This window comes from Chiloscyllium plagiosum, chromosome 31 (assembly GCF_004010195.1).
Source record: "Chiloscyllium plagiosum isolate BGI_BamShark_2017 chromosome 31, ASM401019v2, whole genome shotgun sequence".
In the NCBI taxonomy this organism is placed as follows: domain Eukaryota; kingdom Metazoa; phylum Chordata; class Chondrichthyes; order Orectolobiformes; family Hemiscylliidae; genus Chiloscyllium; species Chiloscyllium plagiosum.
The window spans coordinates 26688904-26712073 of NC_057740.1; the positions used below are offsets into that span (position 1 = coordinate 26688904).

Consider the following 23170-nt stretch of genomic DNA (forward strand, 5'->3'; position numbering starts at 1 on the left):
AAGGGGAGAATGTAATATTTTCGCCGTTGATAAACCAGGAGCCAGTGTGATGGCTGTGACAGGCTGACAAGAACTGATTTTGAATAGATCTTGGGAAGTAGAGTGTTTCTTGAGCTGCTTGTTTACAGTGGCTGGAAGAAGGGAGTGGGGAGAAAGCAGAACATTGGAGGAGATGAGCATGAAGATGGATGAGAGTTTCAGTAGCAGATGGGTTGAGGTAGAAACCACAGAAGAATTATATTATTTCAAGATTTGGAGATGCTGGTGTTAGGCTGGGGTGTACAAAGTTAAAAATCGCACACCAGGTTATAGTCCAACAGGTTTAACTGGAAGCACTAGCTTTCAGAGCGCTGCTCCTTCATCAGGTGGTTGTGCTGATGAAGGGGCAGCACTCCCAAGGCTAGTGCTTCCAATTAAACCTGTTGGACTATAACCTGGTGTTGTGTGATTTTTAATATTATTTCAATCTAGTCAACTGAAGGAGATCAAACAAGTCTCAACTGATTGTTACAGGCAAATGTCTACAATAGATACCTGATAAATCTCTTGTCATTATATCCTCCAGTTATTTGTGTGAATAGTATTTAACAGTGAATGAATTCAGTAAGAAACATCATCAGTATAAAGTGAAAAAAAATGTATATGAACAGTGCTATGTGATTACACGCTTCCTGTTTATGACAGGAGTATTTTGTATTTTTTCCGCAGAAATGGACTTTGCCAAAGGGTTGACAAAACTGATCCACACCTGTAGACACACTATTACTCAAGAGGTAAGGAAATGGGCATGAATGAATAGAGCTTGGACAGTACTTACTGTTAAATTTTAAAATGCACTAAAGCAGCTAATTAAAATTCAGTTTACTTCTGGATTTGTTCTCCTACAGCAGTGGTACGTGATGACATGTAGGTAGTGTACAAGTCTCATTATGCTCTCTCTCTACAAACGGTCACTTCATACCCCAGTCCAGTGTTTTATGTTGAGACTTGTACTTCTGAGATAATCCATTTGGAGGGAATTGCAAATACTGTGAACATAAGCAGGTTAGAGGTTGGGAATTTGTGGCAAGTAGCTCACTTCCTAGCTCCCCACAGCTTTTCCACCCTCCACAAAGCACAGGTCAGGAGTTTGGAGGAATACTCTCCATTTGCTGGGTGAATGCAACTTCAACAACATGCGACGCTCAATGTTGTTCAGGACAAAACAGCCCGTTTGATTGGCACCCCATCCATCACCTTCAACATTCACTCCCTCCTCCGCTGCTGTATCTTTGCTACAGTGTGTACCATCGGTAAGATGCACCACAACAACTTGCCAAGGTATCTTTAAGACCTTTCAAACCTATGATCTCTACAACTTGAAGTTCCGAGGACAGTAGGCACATGGAAACAACACCAATCCCCTCCAAGTTGCACCTCACCATGTCTTGGAAATGTTTGGTGATTCCTTTGTCCTAGAACTTCCTTTCTACCTACAACACAGACTGTAGCAATTCAAGAGAATTAACTGAACTAATCTGATCAGTACTTCACTCTTGTACTAAAAGCAGTGAAACTAAAAGAAGCAAAAAGGGATATAAGATTATCCCATATTGTGCCAATTTTAAACATAAGATACAAGGAGTCCAGTCGGTGTTATAGTCATAGCTTTCACTTGATTGTACACTGGAACACTTTTATGTAACATACATTACAATATGTTACTTCACTCTGTGTCCTCTTTGAGTGACTTATATTTTAACTTCAATGCTTTGTTTGTTTAGTATCATGTGCCTTTTCTGTCAATTTACTCGCTGGCTCTGGAACAGGACCTGGATTTCGGACAAAGCATGATACAAGGAGTTAACGTCCTCCAGAACCAAACCTTCCTCCAGGTAACCAGATACACTCCAGAACAAGAATCCAGAAATTATAATAGATTTATTATTGCATGGCAGTCAAACGAATGGTGTTTCTTGGAGGAAATGAGAGACTATTTATCTTTTTAAAACATTTTGCATGCGAAATACATCTTGTTTTTAAGTATCTGAGGTTAACATTCATTTCATTCAAGTTCATCTCCTGTGGCATTGCACACAAGAAATCAAGACCAAGTCACGATTGGGTTAAAGGGTGCAGAATATTTAGATGCAAGCACTTGGGAGCACAGAGGGAAGGAAGTCCTTATAATGGTGATTTGCAACAAATTACAGGAGGATGTTATTTGCCTAATCTGCAAGATTGTTAATTAGGAAGTGACGTTCAACCCAAGTGAGATGTATTTGATGATTAGATTACAATCTAATAAATATGGGAGGTCAGTTATCCCTTGGAAGATGAAAATTTTTGATAGATTAGAGGAGCAAAGGAATCTCTGAATATGCATTAATCATTAAATGTTATGTCACAGGTTAGCAAAACCAATGCAGATAGCAAATCAAGCATTAGAATTCATTGCAAAAGAAATAGAATTGAAAATTAAGGGGATGATACTAAATCTGAGCCAATGTCTCACTTTAATATTTCATGCAGTTCTGATTGCCGTAACATAAAAATGAGAGAGAGAGAGCTACTGGAGAGGGTGAGAACAGGTTTAAAAGAATGATACCAGAAATGCATGCACTGGACATATCCAGAAAGAATTGACAGGCTCGTACTCTTCTGTCTTCACAGAAGGAAGTAGAGGGGTGATCTAACAGAGGGGTTTAAAAGCGAATGTTCCCTCTTGTGGGAAAGAATGTATCTACAGGCCACCAATATAGGATAGTCACCAAGAAATCCAACAGGAAATTCAGAAGAAACTACTTCTTAATTCAAAGAAATAAAGAATATGGAGTTTGCTACACAGGAAGTGGTTGAAGTGAATAATATATAGTTTTAAGGGGAAACAAGACAAGCACATAAGGGAGGAGAAAATATTTGGTTAAGATGAGAAAAGACCGGAAGAGGTTCAAGTGATGAATAAGCAACAGCATTAAGTAATTGGGCTGAATGACATGTTTCAGCGCTGTATATCTTGTGTAGGAATTAGGAGGTGGATAAAAAGAGTGCAGTGAGATGAGAGGTGGGGTAATGGGGAAAGGTATGAGAAAGGAGTAGATGGAAAAGAGGATGTGGAAAAGATTAGAGGAGGTCATGGGGGACATCACGTAATGTCAAGCAGTGAGAGGTTCAGAGTTACATTCTTTATAAGCCCATTATGTTATATATTGGATTCAGGACAGACTAGTACGTGTTTTCATCTTGCATCCAGGTAGCACTTTTCAGCAGGTGTTTCTTCATCCAGTCTATGCAGAAATGTATGAAAACAGTTTACAATGTGTCAGCAAAAGTAGGATTGTAAACATCACCAAAACCAGTGTTGCATGACTAGCTTGCTCTTCCCCAGCCTCATGTTCTATGAAGAGCTTTGCAATGGGACATGTTAGTGATGTGGTTTAAGCACCTGCTGACTGATTGGTACAGGCCAGAGGTGTCTGTCCTTTCTGCTGTTTCCCAATTTGCCAGAAATCCACCTCTTTGGTTCTGGATCCAACATCTGGAGCAAAGGAATCCTTTCTTCAAAGGATTCTTCACCTGAGAACTAACTTATTTGCATTGTTAGTTGTGGAATATTTTGTAATATTTAATCATTCTTGCAAATATGCGAGTGAGTATATAGTTCACCTTGCAGTTTGAGATGGAGAAGCTGGAGTCGGATATAATGATATTACAATTGAGTAAAAGTAACTACAAAGGAACGATGGAGGAATTGATTAGAATGGGAGCCTAGCAGCAATGGCAGGAGTTTCTGGCAGTAATTCAGGAGGCACAGCAGAATATTCATCTAATAGTCTTCAATCTGAATTTTTGCCAAGGACCTCTTATTGAAGGAGTATTTGACTTGACATTAGTGGCTTTCTTTGTTCCCGGTATTCATCAGTCTTTGACAGCTTCTAACTAGTCATTATTTAAGAATCCAAATTCATTCACTTATTATATTTGAAGTCCAGTTGTGAGTGTATTTCACAACTTACTGTTAGAAGTGAATTTCTGATTTTGGGTCCCTTAGCTCAGACCAAACCCAAAATGTCAACAGTTTTGTACCATTCATACCAGACAAGAACGGGGTTCACACCTCAGCAGTGAGCAACACGCTCCCAGTTCTGGGGAAGGGTAACTCGACCTGAAATGTTAACTCTGATTTCTCTCCACAGATGCTGCCAGACCTACTGAGCTTTTCCAGCAATTTCTGCTTTTGCTTCTGATTGACGGCATTTGCAGTTCTTTCGGCTTTTAACTGTTCCCAGTGTTGTGTCACCCACATTATTATTTCAAACTGTGCCTGAGATAGGCAGACATCTTGTTAGAATGCAATGGCCTAATGGTGCCATTCAGACCCCAGTGCTCTTTATATCTCATATCCGCATTTGACATCTAGTTTGGGTTTTATCATAAACAACAGAAGCCAAGTAGCACTGGACCCAGAAGAGAGCTGAGCAGGCTACGAGAGCCCTATTTTCAAAATCTTCCTTGTGGAGGAATAGGAGGCCTCTCCAGCCCCAGGTTTCTGCAGACTCTCTTCATCACCTTCAATTGTGTTGTCCCCTCACCCGTAATCCAGTTCCTCGACTGGTTCCATTTCCAACCATCGACTCCAGCTGCTGATCTCCATCCCAAAGTAAATGGCAGGAGAGAAGAGTCAGCTACAATCCTGGCAAGTCTGCGTTCTACCCACTCAACCTGAAGATCCTCTGGGTTCCCACTTTGTTGGGAGTTCAGCTCAATGACATTCTATTGATTATACTCTCATCAGCAGCGTGTGCAAGAGGTATTCATGCTGAATTTGTGAAATTGTCTTTTTGTTTGACATAGCCATTAGCTGGAAGAAGGCTGGATCATGAAAAGCGCAGAAAAGAAATTAAAGAACAATGGCACCGGGCACAGAGAAAGCTGGTACGAGAAACAACTGAATTACTTGTCCTCCAAATTTCCTTCATTTTGACACACGGTTGTACACTTTAATCGGAGGGGATATTTTTATCTCCCCGTCACTGTAGTCATCCTACAGTCTGAGCCCGTTTTTCCCAGATATTATGCATTTGAGCTCGGGGTGAATCACTGATGATTGAAAATGAAATCCCCATCCTCCAATATTCATTTTTTTTAATTGACAGCCAAATGTAGATTTCCTGTGCTTTCCGTTTATTCTTAATGGCTCGATCTCAAATGCATTTCATATTAGAAAGTTTTTTTTAATGAATGATGTAAACTAACAAAATGCTTTACTAACTGTTGCATTTCTTGTTCGTGAAGGTTTGAATGCCCCTCTCGTGTAGGAGTACAATGCAGACACTGCCTTGCAAATGTGTTTTCTGTTCTACACTTTTCTAACGTTCCCAGTTCTGGAAATGAGTCATGCCAGACTCAAACCTTTGTGTCTGACTCCACAAATGTGGCCAGACCTTTGAGGTTTCTCCAGCACTCTCTTTTTAGTTTTGTTAGTTTAGCCTTAACTAATTTTTAACTTTGTAGCTGCTTCATCTTACCAACTAGAGAGAAGTAGGGCCGCTTTAAGATCAATGAAGTCGACTTTGTGTTGAACCTCAGGAAATCAGAGAGATATTAAATGAATAGTTTGTATCAGTTTTTACTGTGGAGAAAGAAATAGAGGCTAAGGAACTCTGGCAAATACTTATTGATGATTTGAAAACAGTTCACATTACAGATGAGGAAGTGCTGGAGGTCTTACAAAAACCTAAAGTGGATACATTTCCAGAACCTGATCAAGTGTATCCCAGGACATTATGGAAAGTTAGTGAGGAAATTTAGGAGCCCCGGCAGAAATATTTGTATCATCTACGGCTATGGGTGAGCCATACGGAGGATTGGGAGGCGGTTAATGTTGTGCCTTTATTTAAGAAAGGCTGTCAGGAAAAGTCTGGGAGTGATAGACCTGTGAGTCTGACATCGGTGGTGGGTAGGTTGTTAGAGGTGATTCTGAAAGATAGAATTTACATGCATTTGAAGAGGTAAGGAATGATTCGGGATAGTCTGTATGGTTTTTTGCAAGGGAAATTATTTCTCACAAACTTGATTGAGTTTTTTGAGGAAATAACCAAAAACATTGAGGGCAGAGTGATGGACATTGTTTACTTGGACTTTAGTGGAGCCTTTGATAAGGTTCTGCATGGTAAGCTAATTAGTAAAGTGAGGTCTGATGGGATTCAAGATGAGCTTGCTAATTGGATACAAAATTGACTTGACGGTAGGAGACAGAGGGTCGTGGTGGAGGGTTGTTTTTCTGGTAGGAGGCCTGTGACCAGTGGTATGCCACAGGGAACAATGCTGGGTCCACGTTTGTTTGTAATTTATGTAAATGATTTGGATGAGCATATAGGAGGCATGATTAGTAAAGTTTGCAAATGACATGAAAATTGGTGGCATCGTGGACAATAAAGCAGGTTATCTAAGATTACAAAGAGATCTTTTGGGTTAATAGGCCAAGGAGTGGCAGATGGAATTTAATTTGGATAAATGCGAGGTATTGCATTTTGTTAAGACAAACAAGGATAGGACTTATGGAAGGGCCCTGGGAGATGTTGTAGAACAGAGAGACCTCTACATAATTCTTTGAAATTTATGTCACAGGTAGACAGGGTGCTTAAGAAGGCATTTAGCATACTTGCCTTCATTGCTCAGGCCTTTGAGTATAGGGGGTGGAATGTCATGTTGACATTCTACAGGATGTTGGTGAGGCCCCTCCTGGAGTACTGTGTGCAGTTCTGGTTGCCCTGTTACAGAAAGGATATTATTAAACTGGAGAGGGTGCAGAAAAGATTCACTTGGATGTTGCCAGGAATTGAAGATTTGAGTGAGAAAAATAGACTGGGACTTTTCTCAATAAGTGTAGGAGGTTGTGGGGTGACCTTTTTATAGAGGCTTATAAAATCATGAGGGGCATAGGTAAGGTGAATAGCAAAGGCCTTTTCCCTAAGGTGGGAGAGTTCAAAACTAGGGGCATATTTTTAAGGTGAGAGCAGAAAAATTTAAAAAGGACATGTGGAGCAACATTTTTCACTGAGTGGTTTGTGTTTGGAATGAACAGCCAGAGGAAGTGGTGGATACAGGTACAGTTGTAACATTTAAAAGATATTTGGATAATTACATGAATGGGAAAGGTTTGGAGGGTCTGGACCAAATGCAGGCAGGTGGGACTAGTGTAGTTTGGGAAATTGGTCAGCATAGACTTGGTAGGCTGAAGGGTCTGTTTCCATGCTGTATGACTCCATAACTCTTTCTACATCAGTGTTCTCTCTTTTCACTGACTCTTTGCCACAGTAAAACCATGAGGAGCTGATGGTTCATCAGTAGCCTTTAGCAGAAACAATTAATCATCTTGGTAATAAACATTTCCAAGCTGTGTTATTACAGGAAATTTGAAAAGTTAAGACATTGTCCTCACCTGATCTTTCATGCTTGATCAGTTCTGTCAGGAGTTCTAATTAATGGTGAGAAATGGGGAGCTTCAATTATATTTTTCTTCAGAAATTGTAATGACCATACAGAGTGAAATCACCAAGTAGCAACCCTTGATCTCTCTTGGTCTGTATCCCTTAACCAATCATTGGATAAACTTGATGAACCACAAGGGAAGTCCAGCTATTCCTAATTCTTTTTACAGGGATGCACCTTTGGAGTTTTGCAACTTTTCAGCAAGGACAATTCTGATTTCAGCAATTGTTCTGAGGTGATCGAGTTGGAAGTTATAGCAATGGGCATAACCCATTCAACCCACAAGCCTGTTTTGGTGTTTGGCAAGATCAAGTACATTGACTCCATTACCCTAATTATTTCTTGATGCCCATAACTAACAAAAATCAACCAACCACAATCGTAAGTTCCAATTATTCATAAGTCCACAGTCTTTTGATGAGGAGAATTCGATTTGTGTGAAAGAGCTTCTCTTTTTTTTAAACCCCTGTAATAGGACTTAGCTCATATTTAAGAATGCACCCTTTTTATTTCTGGTATGGAAATTTTATTCTATTAGTAATCTGTTCTCAGTCATTATTTTAATGTTTCAGGCACCTCATTTAGATTACCCCTCCACCTTCTGTATTTAAGGAAATATGATGCAAACTTATTCTCATAATTTGACCTGCTAGTCCTACTATAAGAAGTGTAGAGGAGGCTGGTTAGCTCAGTTGACTTGATGGCTAGTTTGCCGTGCAGAGAGATGTCATTCCGATAGGAAGGAGACCATAATTGCATGCAATATTCCAACAGTGGCCTAACCAATGTCCAGTACAGCCGCAACATGACCTCCCAACTCCTGTACTCAATACTCTGACCAATAAAAGAAAGCATACCAAACGTTGCCTTCACTCTCCTATCTACCTGCGATTCCACTTTCAAGGAGTTATGAACCTGCACTCCAAGGTCTCTTTGTTCAGCAACACTTCCTCGGACCTTACCATTAAGTGTATAAGTCCTGCTAAGATTTGCTTTCCCAAAATGCAGCACCTTGCATTTATCTGAATTAAACTCCATCTGCCACTTCTCAGCCCATTGGCCCATCGGATCAAGATCCTGTTGTAATCTGATCTCTTCACTTTAACCACCCTCCCACTTCACCATACCCTTTTGGCTTTATCTCCTCTGTATTTTCAATGGTCGTAGCATCCGTTATTTTCACACGTCATGACCGAAGAGGAATGTTTTCTAATTTAAAAGGTCTACGAAAGAAAATCTGTTGTGTGCACTTGCATTTCAGTGCTGTTGTTGGAAAAAGAAACAGAAAGGTGACATGAAGTAAAGCTTTCATTGTCTAAAATTAACCCAGGGCAACCACAGAGGGAACAGTAGAGCTTTTTGAAGCTGCCATTTTCTCCTGCTGCACTCACAGCAGGTATCAGATAAAACAACTGCAGGAAATGGGTTCCTTATGAAAATGTGCAACAGACAGAGGAAGTGCACAGGAAATAGTCAGACTGCTGGCAGATGAGTTTGCACTTGGTTTGACCCAAGCTGAAAGTTTTCTTCACAAAGTGAGCCACCATTTTTACAAACTCAGACTTCCCAATCTGTTCTGAAATTTGTAAAAATGGTGCCAAGTTCGTACATTTGAAGAAGTATGCAAAATAGACTGGAACAAGTCTCCCAAACGGTCCTCCATTTGCAGTTATGCTGTTATCATTAATTCTGCTCCCCCCACTGAAGACATTCCTGCTGCCCCTTGTGTTTAACCAGCTCCTATTGCCTTCTGTTAACTGTCGTGTATGGTCACTGCAGTGTGCGAGTTGATGAGAAATGCCCACAGGCCATTTAATTTCTGGGTGCAACTTTGCCAAGCCTATTGTGCACTTGTCAACGGAGATAGCATTGGACAGTGTCCAGGCATGGAAAACCTGGATAGCTTTCCCTCTTGACTTCTGGACTGTGGCACCATTGGCATTGTTCCAGCTGAGATCAGCAAAAAGCAGGAATTTATCTCGGGGGTTGGGGGTATTCCTGGCGTGCTTGAGTCAAAACTTGTGAATTACCTGCCAAATATGCTAGGAGGCCTAAACGGGAGAATGATTTTAATTACATTATTAGTTACCAGCAGAAGGCACAGTAAGGATTGATATTGATGACAGAGAATGATGTTTCACTGAAAAGTGTTTTGAGACTTTAAAAATAATTCGGAGTGAATTTGAGAAATGTCTGTTGGGTTGCTGTGGAGCGAGTTGAAAATAAATGAGAAGAATCTCAGTTACAGATTTTGGTGTCACATTGTGATTGCTACTCACACCAAAGGATGTGCAAGAAATTCCACCAAATCAGATACAAGTGCAGAGTAACCTCGGAGTTAAATCTTGACTTTAAAGGGCAGATGCATTTGTTAGGATTTATTTTGATTGGCCTTGCCTTATTTTTACTTAATGTGATACCGTCTGTGTAAAGGTCAGCCTCCTTTGAAAGAAAGAGATCTTGTCAAAATGAATCATATAACAAGAAGACTTTTGGCATCATTGTTTCCTGGGTAAAAGCAGCTGTTGGAAGACTGAAAGAACAAATCCATGCCTTAAGGTTCCCCAGTATGAATCCAACCAACAGATTTTGCTCACCTAAAATACTTGGGTCAATATGAAGCTATCTTTGGAGGCAACACAGTGGCTTAGTGGTTAGTACTGCTACCTCATAGCGCCTCGGACCCGGGAATGAATCCACCTTTGGGCGACTGTTTGTGTGAGTTTGCACATTATCCCCGTGTCTGCGTGGGTTTCCTTAAGGTGATCCGGTTTCCTCCCGCAGTCCAAAGATGTGCAGGTACGGTGGATTGGCCATATTAAATTGCCCATAGTGTTCAGGGATGTGTAGGTTAGGTGCATTAGTCATGGGAAATGTAGAGTAATATGATAGGGGAATGGGCCTCTATGGGATACTCTGCAGGGGTCGGTGTGGACCTGTTGGGCCGAAAGGCCTGTTTCCACACTGTAGAGATTCTGTTCTATGATCAATGGGACTAATTAAAGCCATCTAAATTAATGAGTAAGACTCCAAACAGAGTGCAGTGCAGAGGGATCTGTGTGTCCATCTATATGAAACATGCAGGTGCAGCGAGTTATTAGGGAAACAAATGGAATTTAGGCCTTTATTGATATGAATTTGGAGTTTGCAAACATGGATGTCTTGTTACAACAGCACAGGGTGTTGGTGAGAATGCACCTGGAGTACTGTGTGCAGTTTTGGTTCCTGTACTTAAGACTGGACATTGAGGCTGTTCAAAAGCAATTCACTGGGCTGATTCTTGGAATGAAGGGGTTAACTTAAGAAGACTAAGGGATGATTTTATTGATACTCGAGATTCTTAGTGGCTTTGACAGGGTCAATGTTGAGAAAGTGTTACCTCTAATGTGGGAATCTTGAACTCGGGAACATAATTACAAAATAAACGCATTTAAAACTGAAATGCAAAGCAAGTTCTTCTCCTAGAGGGCAGTGAACGTTTAGAATTCTGTACCCCAAAGAGTTGGGGAGGCTAAATCATTGAAAGTATTGAAAGAGGTTGATTTTCAGAATATTGAGTAGTTGAGGGCAATGAGGAATCAAACAGGAGTTGAGACCTGGGGCAGATCAGCCATGATCATATTGAAGGGTAGGCTTGAAGGGCTGAATGGCCTACTCTTCTTATTATGTTCTTTTCCTGCTCATTTAGGTGTATTCATTCGGCAAATATAAACTTAACAGTGTGAGGCCACTTCTGAATGTATTTGAATTGACACACTGCTGCTCAGTAATAGTAACATACGCCTCAACATTTTTCTTTTGTGAAGCAGCAAGAGTTCCATCTGACCTGGACCAACCATAGCTCACCTCTGTCCAGTAAACCAGACTGACTTTCTGTTATCACCTCATAGCAAGAAGCCGAGGCGAACCTTAAAAAGGCAAAGCAGGCGTACATGCAACGTTCCGAGGAGTACGAGAAGGCCAAGATCCTGACAGTGAAAGCGGAAGAGGACCAGCAGAGTGCAAGCAGCAGTAACGCCAGCAAGACTCTAGACAAGAAGCGAAGGACAGAGGAGGATGCACGCAACAAGGTGAGGCCTGAAGAGTGGATATACTGCCTCGTTGTGGGCATGTTTTCAAACATTTTATCGTGTTTTAACAATGAACCTCTGTATTAATCTAATGTAATTTTTTTTAAAATGGCATCTGGACCCTTTGTATGCATTCTAGCATATCCTCCTACTAATCGTTTAGCCCCTTAGTGTCATTGATTTGGAGAAAATAGGAGAAGCCCTGTGAACCTGCCACATCGTTCAGTATTATCGTGTTTGTGTGTGTGTGTGTATATACGTACATTCTCCCTGTCACTGTGTGGGCTTTTGTGACGTTTTCCTTTCAGAAAAAGTAGATGTCGATGGTATTGCTAATGCAGAACACAGGAAAATATACTTCCCCAATCATTAATTTGTTAAAAAGATTTTCATTTGTCAACTTACAGAGTAATCTTAGAGGGGCCAGAACCTGATTATCACTGGGTGCATTGAATGTTGATATTTGAACCAAATAGATAAACAGCCTGAGATCATTCAGACCACAAATAAGATTAAAACCCTTATCTCATTTTACAAAAAACAGACAACTAAAAACCAATCAATGTGATATACAACATGCATTCACTTGTCTTGAAGTTAAGATGATCTGGTGCTACGAGGAATTCATTAGATGTTCTGTCAATGGCATGACAAATGCAGACACAGAAAGTAATATTGCACATAAAGAATAAGTAATTTTGCAAGTTCTGGTGGCATATTAATATTGTAAAACGTCTTCAATCAGAAATTCAGATGGTGACAGACCTCTTGCTGTTATTGTATAATTTTCCAAAAGCCATATCATAATCTTTTGTTCTTTAATTTATCAGTGATTTTAGTCAATTTCAAACAAGCATTGTACTTGTTGTAAAACTGAAGGGAAAAGATGATATGAACATGTAAATCATGCTTCCTTAGTCACCAGTGGAACTTTTTAAAGTTTGTAATATAGGTGTGATGTTTCTGTGTAGACATGGGATCCATGGTGAGTTGGGAAGTTGGATACGAAATTGATTTGGTCACAGAAGACAGAAAATAATGGAGGGCTGCTTTTCTGAATTGAGGTCTGTGACCAGTGATGTTCCACAAAAATCAGATACATATATGTAATTTGCAGGAAAATATAGGTGAATTGATTAGTAAATTTGCAGATGATAAGAAAATTGGTAGAGTTGTGGATAATGAGGAAGGTCGTCAAAGATTACAACAGGATATAGATCGGTTGAAATGTTAGTCGGAGAACCGGCAGAGTTTATTTTGAACAAGTTTGATGTGATACATTTTGGGAGGTCAGGTGCAAGAGGAAAATATACAGTAAATGGCAGGACACTCAAAAAGAATTGATATACAAAGGGGATCTTGGGGTGCAAGTCCATAGCTCCCTGAAAGTTGTGCACAAGTGGGTAAGGTGGTAAAGAAGGCATACGGCATGATTGCCTTCGTTGCTTAGGGCATTGAGTATAGAAGGTGGCAAGTTGTAGCAAGGTTTAATCAGACCACATTTGGCGTATTGTGTGCAGTTCTGGTCTCCACCCTATAGGAAGGATGTGGAGGCTTTGGGGACCATGCAAAAGAAGTTTACCAGGATGTTTCTTGGATTGAAATGTACTAGCTATTAAGAAAGATTGGACAAACTTGGATTGTTTTCACTCGAGCTTTGGAGACTGAGGATAGAAGTATGCCAGTTATGAGAGGCAGGTGGATAGTCAGAGTCCTTTTCCCATGGTGGAAATGTTTAATGCTAGGGGGCATGGTTTGAAGGTGAAAGGGTGAATGTTTAAAAGAAATGTGCAAGGAACGTTTTTTTTACACAGAGGATGGTAGGTGTCTGGAATACACTGTCAGGAGAGATGGTGGAAACAGATACAATAGCAAAGTTTAAAGGCATTTAGATTGACACATGAACAGCTGAGGAATAGAGGGATACAGACCAAGTGCAGGCAGATGGGATCAATGGCATCATATTCAGCAGATCCACGGTGGGCTGAAGGGCCTATTCCTGTGCTGTACTGTTCCATGTTCTGCGTAACAGCTGTCACAACATAGCTAGCAACATTTGTGTCCAGTTAAGGAATACTAATTTTGACATTTGAAAGCTAGGCCAGGTTCCCTTTTGACCAATAAACTGAATATCTTGTTGGAAGGCTAGAACATTTTGTACCTTGGTAACAATGAACTGAATGTCAAATTACTTGGTTTGTTGTGATCTGAAACTGTTTTGTTAGTAACCGTCTGCTTTGTGGTTTATATTGAAACTGCATAACTAATAAATACATTCATGGCATTGTATAAAGCCTTTTAAAATACTTTTTCAAATGAAACTACCAGTCTTTAACTAACATCAGAAGCTGCCTGGCTAAACTCCCTTTCCCTGGTAATTGTGCTGGCCCCTTGTTGGAATTACAATGGGGGAATGACTAGAGGGTCATGGTCATGATATTTGTAGCATCTGGAGCCATTTCCAACAATGTAGTACAATTCTATGCCACCTGTTGACAATTTATTTTCTTCAGCTCTCAGTGCTCTTCTTGTTTATATCAGTTTGCCTTCTGTGCCTTCCTGTTCTTGCAGCTTTAATTCATGGTCCCCGTAGTTCTTGATCCTTTTCTGACATTATGGGTAGTTTGACTGCTTCTCCAGGGAACTAAGAAGAATTCTAGAGGAAGTGTAAAGTTCTGCTATAAACATTGGGCTAGTGAGCACATTGGAATTTCCCTCAAGTTGACAACACACTCATGGGGAAACGCAGTGCACAGACAAAATTTCCCAAACACACAAATCTACATTTTCAAAATTTCTTCAGAAACAATGAGTATTTTGTGTCAGTTTTTGCTAGAGAAGGATATGGAAGCTAGAGAATATGGAGGAATAATAATAATACCTTGAAAAGTGTCCATATTACAGAGAAGGAAGCGCTGGAAGTCCGAAAACCCATAAAGGTGGGTAAATCCATGGGACCCGACCAAATGTATCTCAGAACTTTGTGGGAAGCTAGGGAAGTGATTGCTGGGCTTCTTGCTGAGATATTCATATTATTGATAACTATGGGCGAGGTGCCAGAAAATGGGGTTTGGCTAATGTGATGCCATTATTTAAGAAAGGTTGTAAGGAGAGGTCAGGGAACTATAGACCAGTGAGCCTGACTTCATTGGTGAATAAATTGTTGGAGGAGATTTTAAAGGACAGGATTTACATGTATTTGGAAAGGCAAGGACTGATTAGGGATAATCAACATGGCTTGGTGCCTGGGAAAGTGTGTCTCACTAATTTGATTGAGTTTTTCAAAGAAGTGACGAAGAGGATTGATGAAGTCAGAGTGGTGGACCTTGTCTACATAGATTTCAGCAAGGCATTCAACAAGGTTCCACGTGGTAGACTGGTTAGTAAGGTTAGATCACATGGAATACAGGGAGAGTTAGCCATTTGGATACAAAATTAGCTTGAAGGTAGTAGACAGTGGGTGGCGGTGGAAGATTGTTTTACGGATTGGAGGCTGTCACCAGTGGTGTGTCGCAAGGACCAGTGCTGAGTCTACTGCTTCACCAGTGCTGAAGGTGATGTTTGGTATGCTTGACTTTATTGGTCAAATCATTGAGTATAGGAGTTGGGAGGTCATGTTGTGGCTGTACAGGACATTGGTTTGACCACATTTGGAATATTGTGTTCAGTTCTGGTCTCCATGCTAAAGGAAAGATGTTGTGAAACTTGAAAGGGTTCAGAGAAGATTTACAAGGACATTGCCAGGTTGGAAGGTTTGAGCTGAGGGAGAGGTTGAATAGGCTGGGGCTATTTTCCCTGGAGCATCAGAGGCTGAGGGGTGACCTTACAGAGTTGTATAAAATCACACATGGCACGGATAGGGTGAATAGCCAAGGTCTTTTCTTCAGGGTGGGAAGTCCAAAACTAGAGGGCATGGGTTTAAGGTGAGAGGGGAAAGTTTTAAAAGAGATCTGGGGATGGTGCATGTATGGAATGAGCTGCCAGATGAAGTGGTGGAGGCTGCTACAATTACAACATTTGAAAAACATTTGGATGGGTAATGAATATGGTCCAAACGCTGTCAAATGAGACTAGATTAATTTGGGATACCTGGTCGGCAAGGACTAGTTGGACTGATGGGTCTGTTTCCATTTTGTACATCTCTATGACTCTAATTTGATTTTTATTCTTTTTATTTTCTTGATGGGAGTTGAGTAGAAGATCAGTAGATGATTAGTGAACTGAATCCTGTTTTGTTCAAGTATGGAGGAGCAGGAAAACAATCTTCAGTTGCTTGAAGCTACTGCCATTAAACCCGATCTTGTTAGATCTGTATCTTTAGCTTCTTCATCTGCCAGCCTCAGTACTGTATCTCAGTTCACTAAAGCCTAACCAAAATCCATCCATCTCAATTTTGAAATTTTGAATTGGTCTAATTTTAACGAGCTTTTTGGACTTGAAAATTCACAGCTTTCTGTGTAAGGCAGTGCTCCTGGGCCTCTCTGGTATGAATTTGCTTCCAATCATATTAGAAAGGATATTTTATTAATGCTGGTATTTTGCAGGCTGATGAAGCTGAGGCAACATACAGAACATGCATTGCAGATGCCAAGACACAAAAACAAGAGCTGGAAGACGTGAAAGTGAATGTACTGCGACAGATCCAGGAAATCATCAAACAGAGTGACCAGACATTGAAATCGGTGCGTATGGCTTCATTTAACTCACTTTTCAATGTTGTTATTGCTTTTTGAGCTGAAAGAGGAAACTGGAGAGACAGCAAGTGTTCACAGGAAGGATGAGGGCTGTTCAAAGTTCACTGTTGAGATTAAAGCATTCATTTTAAGTTGCTGTAGGCAAAGGGTAAACTGGCAACAGTTGGTAAATTGCAAGTACTGTGCCTACGTGTCAGCCTCACCTTTCCTATTCCTAACCTCAGCCCAAACTACCTCAGATGGCAAGTCCTCATCCATCGTCCTTTCCACCGCTGTAATACTGGCAACAGTTGGTAAATTGCAAGTACTGTGCCTACGTGTCAGCTTCTATTTCCATGCTAGTCTTGCCTTTACACTTCCAGGAATATGGTTGGAAAATGAAGGATACCAACATAGTGGGAGGTTCCTGGGAGGCTGAGCAAGGCAGATAAACATGCTTTGGAAAGCACAGAGTGAGGAAACATTTCTTCTTACATTTATAAATTCAATATTAGGAGTCTAACAACGATTAGTGATGTAAAAACTTGATTTGTAAAAGAAGTGTCAGCAATCCTCTGCCAGTGAGCGTTCTGATTATTAATTATTAAATCCCTCCAATTATTTTAGAAAAACTCCGAAGTCTGCTTACTCTGTTTAAATCTCTTTATTGGAATCTGCAGGCCACCATCTCATACTACCAGAGAATGCACATGCAAACGGCACCACTGCCTGTGCACTTCCAGACACTCTGTGAGAGCAGCAAGCTATATGACCCAGGCCAGCAATATGCATCTTATGTCAAGGACCTCCAGATGGAAGCTGAAACGGAAGCACATTATGATTTTGAATCATATTCATCTCAAGTAACGGGGTATGTGTACGTCTATTATTAACTCTTGGTTATCCACCCGAATTCTTCATATTAGCGAGAAGTACTTGTGAGAGAGTGAATCAAGTAAAATGAATACGATGGATGTGATTTTCTTTTATTCATTCTCAGGATTGGCATGACCGTAATCTATTGCTCAATTGCTCAGCAATTTGGTATCAAGTAAACTGTGACTTTGAGTCATGTTTCAAATTGACACATAAGACACAAGTGACATGCCTGTGTTTTTCTTGAAAGTGATCAGATCAGCTCCGTCTCATTCCCTGTTAGTACACTGTGCTTTAAGGGATAAAAAAACAAGACAAGATGAAATGCTGTTGGGACACTGATAGTGTGATATGTTCTTGAGGCCTCCTCTGGAATACTGTGTCCAGGTCTGGTCCCCACATTCCCAATGAAGAGCTTATGCTTGAAACGTCGACTCTCCTGTTGTTCGCATGCTGTCTGACTGGCTGTGCTTTTTCAGCACACTTTTTGACTCCAGTTCTGGTCGCCCAGTTATAGGAAGGGGATTATTAAGCTCGAGAGGGTTCAGAAGAGATTTACCAGGATGTTGCCAGATATGGAAGGTTTGAGTTATAAAGAAAGGCTGGGACTTTTTTCGCTGGTGCATACGAGGTTGAGAGGTGACTTGACAGAAGTTTATAAAATAATGAGTGGAATAGACAGAGTTAATGGTAGTTGTCTTTTCCCCAGGATGGGGGATTTCAAGACGAGGTGGCACATTTTTAAGGCGAAAGGAGAGCGATTTAAAAAAGACAATTTTTTGACACAGAGGGTGGTTCGCATGTGGAATGAACCTCCTGAGAACATAGTGGATGTGTGCACAATTACAACATTTAAGACATTTGGATAAGTATGAGTAGGAATGGTTTGGAGGGATATTGGCCAGGAGCAGGCAGGTGGGACTAGTTTAGTTTGGGACTATATTTGGTATGGACTGGTTCTGTGAATCTGTGAGTATTGCTGATCCCCATAGTGACCAACAACTTTTGAAGAGATATAAATTTCTCAGCAACCAATGAAAGGAACGATGCAGAGGGATTTCACCTTATAAGTCTATTACCGTAACAAACAAAAATGAAAATAGACTAAACATTAGGTAATATACAACTAACATTCCAAACTACAATTTGAGATTTCTGATTGCAGGTTAATGCCTTGGAACAGCTAAAATGGGGTCAGCTTGAACTCTGGGCTAAGTTCAAATGGCCTTGCCAAGGGGAGTTTCCCTTCTGTGAGATTCACATCCCACCCTCTTTCACTTGCTGGCAAAAGTGAGAAATGTTGAAATTTGGTTCAGATCCTCCACATCTGCATGCCATTGTAAAGATCAGAGTGCTCAAAAGATCAGGCCCATCGTGTTTCATTTACTATTGTTCTTTCAGGGTGCAGGTGCTTTGTCGGCAAAGATTTGACAATTTTATGCTGATGTTTAGCAAATTTACCTGATTAAATTTACCATCAGCATTAAAACAGCCACATTCTATTTCACCATGCAGCAGCAAGCTCTTGAAGTCTATGTAGGACTGAAAGAATGTTGCAAAAGCTTTGAAACTGTAAAACCATCCCTGTTAAATACAATTCTAGTTATAAGGAGGATGGATCACATGAAAAGTTATCAATCACTAGTGCCAGCAAATCATGTCCCACTTCTGTTTTCTGTCTATTTATTCAATGACATCCTATCAGCAATTAAGACAAGCTGATTTAACTACCTGCTGTAGGCTGGCACCATTTAACAATGTGACACTAAACAGAGAGTCTGAGGTAATGTGTGCTACTGCTGGATGAGGTCCTGGAGCATTCCAAAGGCCTGGACAAAGATAAATAATTGGATTCATAATATGGGTCTTGAGCCTTAGGGAAACCCTTAGAGAAACACTTCTTCATTTCCCAAAATCATAGAACTTTGCACACCCTAACAGCAGCTCAAAATAAAAAGTTATTCATCGGCCATTGTGTATTACCTTTGCTAATGTATGTAAGTTAAGAACACACAGCCGGTGAAGGCTGTTTAACTCAATAAACACATCCCTGCAACAGATCAACCTTGAATTCCCACTTTCCTGCCGTGTGTTTCAATCCTTCTCTCCTGAAATGTATCCAGTTGACTTATGTATCCCCTGATGCTTTCTGCTTTACAGAGAAAATAATGCAGTTACATATAACCAATCCATCAAAAACCGAAAGGAAATAGTTTTGTATTTTGCATTTAGACTTGAGACAAAAGGTCTGTACCTAAAACATGAACCATTTTTTTCAGAAATAGAATCCCTACAGCATTGAAAAAGGCCATTCAGCCTATAGAGTCCACACTGACCTTCCGATCAGCATCCCACCTTTTCACTATATTTCTCATGGCTAACCCCCACCTAGCCTGCATAACTCTGGATTCTATGGACAATTTAGCATGGCAATCCACCTAACATGCACATCTTTGGACTGTGGGAGGAAACTGGAGCACACAGAGGAAACCCGTGCAGACAAGGGGAGAATGTGCAAACTCCACACAGACAGTTAGCCAAGGGTGGAATTGAACCCTGGCACTGTCAGACAGCAGTGCTAACCACTGAGCCACCGTGCCGCCTTATTTCAAGTGCTGATACATCAGAATTTATACTGTTTGATGCAAGTTTCCATTTTGTCAGTACTTTGATTCAGTTGCCTTTCAAGACGAGTATCATTTGGATGAAACTGTTTCGCGCATCTTTCCTGGTCACTCCAAATATCAAGAGAATATAAAAATCTTAGATATATGTAGTGTCTTTCGTAACCTCAGACTGTCTCAACTTGCTTTGCAATGACGTTTTTTTAAGTATAGCCAGTAACGTTATCTGTGAAACATAACCACGATGACTATTGACAAGGCCACCTCATTGGGAATTTTCATGTCTAACTGAAAGGCCAGACCGTTGAATGGTAGGATGACATCACCAACGGTGCAGCATGCCCTCAGGACTTTTTTTTTTAAGATTACTTACAGTGTGGAAACAGGCCCTTCGGCCCAACAAGTCCACACCGCCCCGCCGAAGCGCAACCCACCCATACCCCTACCTTTACCCCTTACCTAACACTACGGGCACTTTAGCATGGCCAATTCACCTGGCCTGCACATCTTTGGACTGTGGGAGGAAACCGGAGCACCTGGAGGAAACCCACGCAGACACGGGGAGAATGTGCAAAGTCCACACAGTCAGTCGCCTGAGTCGGGAATTGAACCCGGGTCTCTGGCGCTGTGAGGCAGCAGTGCTAACCACTGTGCCACCGTGCCGCCCACAACTCTCAATGTCATTGTAATGACATTATTGATTTTTATTCCCCAGTTTCTCAAGTGGAATTTAAATTCATAACCATCCCAGAGTCAGGAGGTGCTACCAATTAAACCATAGCGGGTACACCCTCGGGCTAACACACCAAAATCCAGCGATGCTGATGGAACAAAGTCAGTCAAAAGTGAAAAACAGTTTTGTTGGTATAATTAATGAAATCTGATGTTGCCTCATGCTATGACCCAAAGGCTTTGTTGTAATGGTGAGCTACATTCACTCTGCCTTTCCTGGAAATGAGTGTGCGTGGACCTCCTGAGCAGCCATGAGCAGTACAGTGAGCATCTCGATCTCCCATTACTGATCTCAATCAAGCTGCTTTGATAAAAATGTGCACTGCCCTGGAGAAAGGGGAAAGCCAAAAGCTGTATTGCTGCTTTGTTCCTCCCTGCATTTGAGAATGGCCTCTATAGATTCACTAACCACCTGTCGTTAGTGTTTACAATCAAAAGGATGTCTGAACTGAAATTGGATTCTGGATTAGTGGTGCTGGAAGAGCACAGCAGTTCAGGCAGCATCCAAGGAGCTTTGAAATCGACGTTTCGGGCAAGTTTCCAGCATCTGCAGTCATTGTTTTTACCTCCTGAACTGGAATTGGTTAGACCTCGCCCAGTTTGAAAGACATTTAAATATTTGTAGATTCCCACATGTCGTTTTGTTGCTTCTTTATCTTTCAACGAGAGAAGCAGACCCTGAGGAGAGTGAATTACTCACATTGTCTGTCATTTTGGTGACTTTCTAAGCTGTAAAAGGCAGTGATAGTAAACCCTCCATATACAATGCACCTCAATCTTTTGTGACCATCAACATTCAAATATCTATATGTTTCAAAACATTGCTGAGGACTGGCTGCACTTTATAATGCTAAATATGTTTGAATGACACTTCCCTGTACATTAATGTAATCAAGGCATTGACATGTTTGAAATAATTTTATGGAACTGAAGTGAGGAGCTTCTTGGAAGCATATGGAGCAGTCCTGTCATAAAGTGTTTACTTTGTCTAGCGTAATGGAAAGAGCATGTTTTATGATCGATAGCTACTACATTGGTAATGAAGTGGTGAATCTGTACATTCTTTTTAACAGAACAAATCTGAACTTCTCAGAATTGAGTTGAGCTTCATTTTGTGGAAGTTTAGGGTTTTTCTTTACATTTTCATTTGTGTGAAGAGTCAGACAAGGCTGAAACTAGAAATGCTACTCAATGAACCATCTCAACCTTAGTCTGTGATTCCCATTATTGTGGATGCCAGTCTTCAGCCAATTCAAGGCATTCTTTGTGACATCAAGAAAATGATGAACACCAGGGGTTTCCAAAATGGAGCCAGGACCTAAAGTAAGGTCATGAGCAAGTATGTAGAGTGGCCTATCTGAACCCCTCCCTCTCCCAGGCTCACAGTTTTGATTGAAGGATCATGACATTTTCAAGCCTCGAAATTGAGTCACTGTTGTGGGGGGCAATATTTGGGAAGGAGAAAGTTTCCTGATGAAAGGCTCCGTCCTGAAACATCAATTCTCCTGCTCCTCGGATGCTGCCTGACCTGCTGTGCTTTTCCAGCACCACACTCTCGACAATATTTGGGAAGCACTAGATACAGCAAAGGCTATGGATCGTAACAATGTCCCAGCAGTATTCCTGAAAACCTGCACTCCTGAACTAGTTGGGTCCTGAGATAAGGTGTTCCAGTTCAGTTACAACACTGATGTGTACCCAGAAAAGTGGGAAATTGTAAGTTATGTCCTACCCATAAAACGCAGGACCAATTGCTGCTCTATTGATGGGAGGTGCCATCAATAGTCCTATCAAGTGTACTGAATCACCAATAACCTCAATGATCAATGCTCAATTAGAACTCTGTCAGGGTCACTCAACTCTAAATCTCTTAATCCAAACATAGAGCTGAATCCCAGGGTGAGATGAGAGTGCTTACCTTTCATCTCAAGGCAGCATTTGACTGAAGTCACTGATAATGCTGGTAATGCTCAAAGATCTATAAAAAAAGACATGTGGCATTGACAGAATTGAAAGTTGAGCATATTGGTTCATTTCAGTTCAAATATGAGTCATAGAGATGTACAGCATGGAAACAGACCCTACTCGACCATGCTGAAAAGATATCCGAAATTAATCTAATCCCGTGTGCCAGCACTTGGCCCATATCCCTCTAAACCCTTCCTATCCATATACCTATCCAGATGCCTTTTTGATGTTGCAATTGTACTAGCCTCCACCACTTCCTCTGGCAGTTCATTCCAAACATGCACCACCCTTTGTGTGAAAAAGTTATCCCTTAGGTCCCTTTTAAATCTTTCCCTTCTTACCTTAAACCTATGCCCTCTAGTTCTGGACTTCCCCAACCCAGGAAAAAGACTTTGTCTATTTATCCTATCCATGCTCCTCATTTTATAAACTCTATGAGGTCACCCCTCAGCCTCTGACGCTTCAGGGAAAACAGCCCCAGCCTATTCAGCCTCTCCCTGTAGCTCAAACCCTCCAACTCTGGCAACATCAGTGTAAATCTTTTCTGAACCCTTTCAAGTTTCACAACATCTTTCCTATAGGAGGGAGACCAGAATTGCACACAATATTCCAAAAGTGGCCGCACCTATGTCCTGATATAGCCGCAAAATGATCCCCTAACCCCTGTACTCAGTGCATTGACCATAAAGAAAAGCATACTAAGTGTCTTCTTCACTATTCCATCTACCTGAGTCTCTACTTTCAAGGGACTATG

The 23170-nt window shown here is 41.0% G+C and overlaps 1 protein-coding gene and 1 long non-coding RNA gene across 5 annotated transcripts in view; one reads left to right on the top strand and one right to left on the bottom strand.

The window, feature by feature from the left end:
• The window catches only part of LOC122565348 (rho GTPase-activating protein 45-like), a 175295-nt gene that overhangs the window by 126571 nt on the left and 25554 nt on the right, over positions 1–23170 (top strand). For all 3 annotated transcript variants that reach the window (XM_043721229.1, XM_043721227.1, XM_043721228.1), the window contains exons 8-13: positions 709–773; positions 1764–1874; positions 4834–4914; positions 11364–11543; positions 16088–16225; positions 16897–17087. In XM_043721229.1, coding sequence (XP_043577164.1) covers positions 709–773; positions 1764–1874; positions 4834–4914; positions 11364–11543; positions 16088–16225; positions 16897–17087 — 766 coding nt within the window. The remainder of the gene's footprint in view (positions 1–708; positions 774–1763; positions 1875–4833; positions 4915–11363; positions 11544–16087; positions 16226–16896; positions 17088–23170) is intronic.
• LOC122565350 overlaps positions 1–23170 on the bottom strand; it is a 93920-nt gene that overhangs the window by 24307 nt on the left and 46443 nt on the right. The gene's annotated exons all lie outside the window — the stretch shown is intronic.